This window comes from Austrofundulus limnaeus, unplaced genomic scaffold (genome assembly GCF_001266775.1).
Source record: "Austrofundulus limnaeus strain Quisiro unplaced genomic scaffold, Austrofundulus_limnaeus-1.0 Scaffold479, whole genome shotgun sequence".
Lineage (NCBI taxonomy): Eukaryota > Metazoa > Chordata > Actinopteri > Cyprinodontiformes > Rivulidae > Austrofundulus > Austrofundulus limnaeus.
Genome location: NW_013952881.1, coordinates 338173 through 341482, shown reverse-complemented (window position 1 = coordinate 341482; position 3310 = coordinate 338173). Strand labels below are relative to the sequence as shown.

General features: G+C 36.9%; 1 protein-coding gene across 1 annotated transcript in view; it reads left to right on the top strand.

The window, feature by feature from the left end:
- Nucleotides 1-3310, top strand: part of LOC106529956 (uncharacterized) — a gene marked incomplete at its 3' end in the record, with an annotated part of 69553 nt that overhangs the window by 4255 nt on the left and 61988 nt on the right. Inside the window, 4 exon segments of the mRNA XM_014025492.1 lie at nt 112-249; nt 405-573; nt 662-804; nt 2131-2234. Of these exon segments, the coding sequence (XP_013880946.1) occupies nt 112-249; nt 405-573; nt 662-804; nt 2131-2234 (554 nt within the window).

Sequence of the window (3310 nt, the reverse complement as noted above, 5' to 3'; positions counted from 1 at the left end):
ATAACAGCTCCTTGTTGCTTCCTTAATTTAGTTTAATTGTGCTACAGTACACCCACTTTACAAGTTTTTTTAAGATAATTTCTTTTGTTGATTGTTTTTGTTTTCCCTCAGACTGATGTTCACGGCACATGTAAAAGCAGATATGAGAGGCAAGGACCTTTGTTGCTGAAGACCAGGGATCTGAATCAGTGCCAACAGTCCAGACTAACACACTTCTGGCCTCAYTCTGTTGCTCTAACCGAAGACACCGTGAGTTTCAACATCTTTGTCTTTATTTAAAACGTTCTAAAGGGAAACTTATGGTCATATGGTTTAAAATCAACTATTTGTTTTGTTAAATCCAGATGTAAAGATTAATTTTCTCTTCAACAGATGTTTCTGATGAGGTATTTTTGTTGTGCCAGTCGTTGCAGATGGAGCTCAGCTGTGTTCAGCGTCACGGAGAGGCAGTGATGGAGGAGGTTAACTGCACTGAAGTGGTATCCATGCCCAGGACCTCAGGATTTGTAAAGACTAAGACAGAATCTGCACTGCTCCTGCTCAAAACACACTCAGGACCTCCTTCAGGAGCAGGTCAGGCTAGCATCAGCACTTTTCCTTCCTCTTTAGTCGCTCTGTTTTTCATGCAGTCAGAGCTCTGATTTCCTCGTTGCTTCAGCAGAATCTCTGAGTGCTGGTGAGCTGACTGACCTGCGGTTTGAGGACGGCGGCTCTGCAGGGCTGGGAAAAACCAAAGCATTTACACCACAGAGAGTTGGTCAGTCTGTCAGGTTGTTATGCACTCTCCACTCAGACCCACAGCTGGTAGGTCACAGTTTGCTTACATCATTATTTCCCTGTAATTTCTCATTTTATATTTTATTTCATCTGGCTCACACGTGCAGCAAATCAATAAATAACTTCAACTTTCTTGTATTTTACCTGTGGAGCGCCACGTGTGAATGAATCATTCACACTGAGTTTATGAATCATTAAAATATTTCACTAACATATTTTTCAATATTTAGCTCACTTTTTAAGTGTTAAAATTTTTCCACGAACATTTTATTATTTAGCTCATAGTTTTTACATTTAGCTAATTTTTACTAAACGTTAATGTTAAAAATCTATTTAAATATTAAATCCTAAATCCAAATATAAAGGTTAAACCATGTTGAAGTTCACATTTACGTGTTTTGGAATGGAACGCAGCCTTCGCTGTTGGTGCTCGGCTCATGTTATGATGTCATCATCCTGAGACAATAGCAAGTGCTATCTCCGATGCAGCTAAAGCTTCCCTACAAGACATCAAACTTGCAGTTCTGGCTGGTGTCTGAGCTGCAATTCAAACTTCTGGACCACAGGGACCACCCATATTGTTTTTATGAACACTTTTTTGAATTTAGATTTTAAATATTATCTTCAGCTGTATTAGCAGTGACTAGCATTGGCCATTGTTGATGTTTGTCGCAAGATGATGACATCATCCTGGTAAGTTGATGCTAACTTCTGCTAACGCTTTTAGTGYTGCTGAAGATAATATTTAAAATCTAAATTCAAAATGTGTTCATAAAATCCAAGGGGAACCTTTAGCTGCATTGGAGCGCTAGTGGTTGCTAATGTCTCAGGATGATGACATCGTAACACGAGCCAAGAACTAACAACAAAGGCTACATTCCATTACAAAATACATAAATATGAACTTCAACATTTAAGGTTTAACTTTTACATTTAGATTAAAACATTTAGATTTAGGATTTAATATTTTCATGTTTTTAACATTTAAATTTAGCATTTAGTAAAACTTAGCTACATGTAAGAACAGTGAGCTAAATGGAAACTTTTTAACACTCAGAAAGTGAGCTAAATATTAAAAAATATATTAGTGAATTTTTTTAATGTTTCATTTTACACTTGGCACCTTGTTTTTACCAGACCACTGACARCATGTTTGTGTTTAGAGATCACAGCTTTTCAGTCCTGCAAATTTTCAGCACCATCTGAAAAATGTTGGAAAGTTTCAGTCAGAACCAACAGTTTACAAAATGCTAAATAGTTTTATTTCATAGAAGAATTTTAGAGGAACCAAAGTGGAACCTGTTTTATGTGAYGCTGAATGATGTGCTTGGATTTTACTGAATCTGCTCCCAGGTTTCACAGGAGCTGCTTCAGCTGGTGTTCCAGCTGAAAGGTATGAATTTTTCTCAACTCAAGACACTTTGGCATGAAGCATCCTTCAAGTGCCGGAATGACTGGTCAGTATTTGTCCTGAAACTATTATTTGTTTATGTCTCGTCTTTGAGATGTATTGCCCTAAACCTCTGCACAGTATACAATGAAACCAGTTAAGTGAGTCTGTGGAGTGATTTGTGGTTCAGGATATGCTTAACTTAACTTCAATTTTGAAATGCATCTGAGACTTTTTTTTTTATCATCAAATGAATCATAAGATTCATGGATGCACAGATCCAGTTTTTTCACATCCCATATGATACAAATAACTGAGGTTTAGTATTGTAAAACACTGATCTGATACCAAAGCACAGTGCTGAATTGACTTAAACATTCTTTTATTTTTTAAACTCATAGATGTAAATGAACTGAATTAGAAATTTATTTCATAACAGTACAACAATAAACCAATAGCTTCACAAGCTCTGTGAGTTAAGTGAAAATAACGTTACTTTATTGAATTAGGAGTATAACACCCAATAAATGAAATGGAGAAAAAATAATAGTTTGACTACTTGGATCAAACGTAAAAGCAAACAGAAATAAATCCTCTTTCAAATGGTTCAGTCAGCAAAATTAGTAATTCAAAATATAATGTAAAATACAGTATATAATGTAAAACTCGTCGTTTTGACATCTTTTATTGCCTCCAATATTTGTTTGTACACTTTAATGTGCAGTTCAGTCGTCTCAGACAAATATTTTCTGATTATCATGTTGTAACGTGGCTCCAGATGGTTGACGATGAGCTAATGTGTTTGCTGAAGTAGAGTAAAAAAAAGTTCCAGATGGCTGATCCTTTCGATCGCTCTGTTTGAAAACAATGTGAGCCTCTCTGCGCAGCATGTTGCTAGCAAATGTCATTGCTCACGGGGTTGAATTAGACTGAATAAATCTGCCCCTGTGGATCGGGTCCTTTGTCACGATACCTGATCTAGAATTTATTTCAATATTAGGATACATACCAATAATATCAGATTGGAGTTTAGATCAGATTTTATTAACTCTTTTGATATCGACGCCACCTATCTGTCTGTCTGTCTGTCTGTCCGTCCGTCCGTCCGTCCGTCCGTCCGTCCGTCCGTCCGTCCGTCCGTCC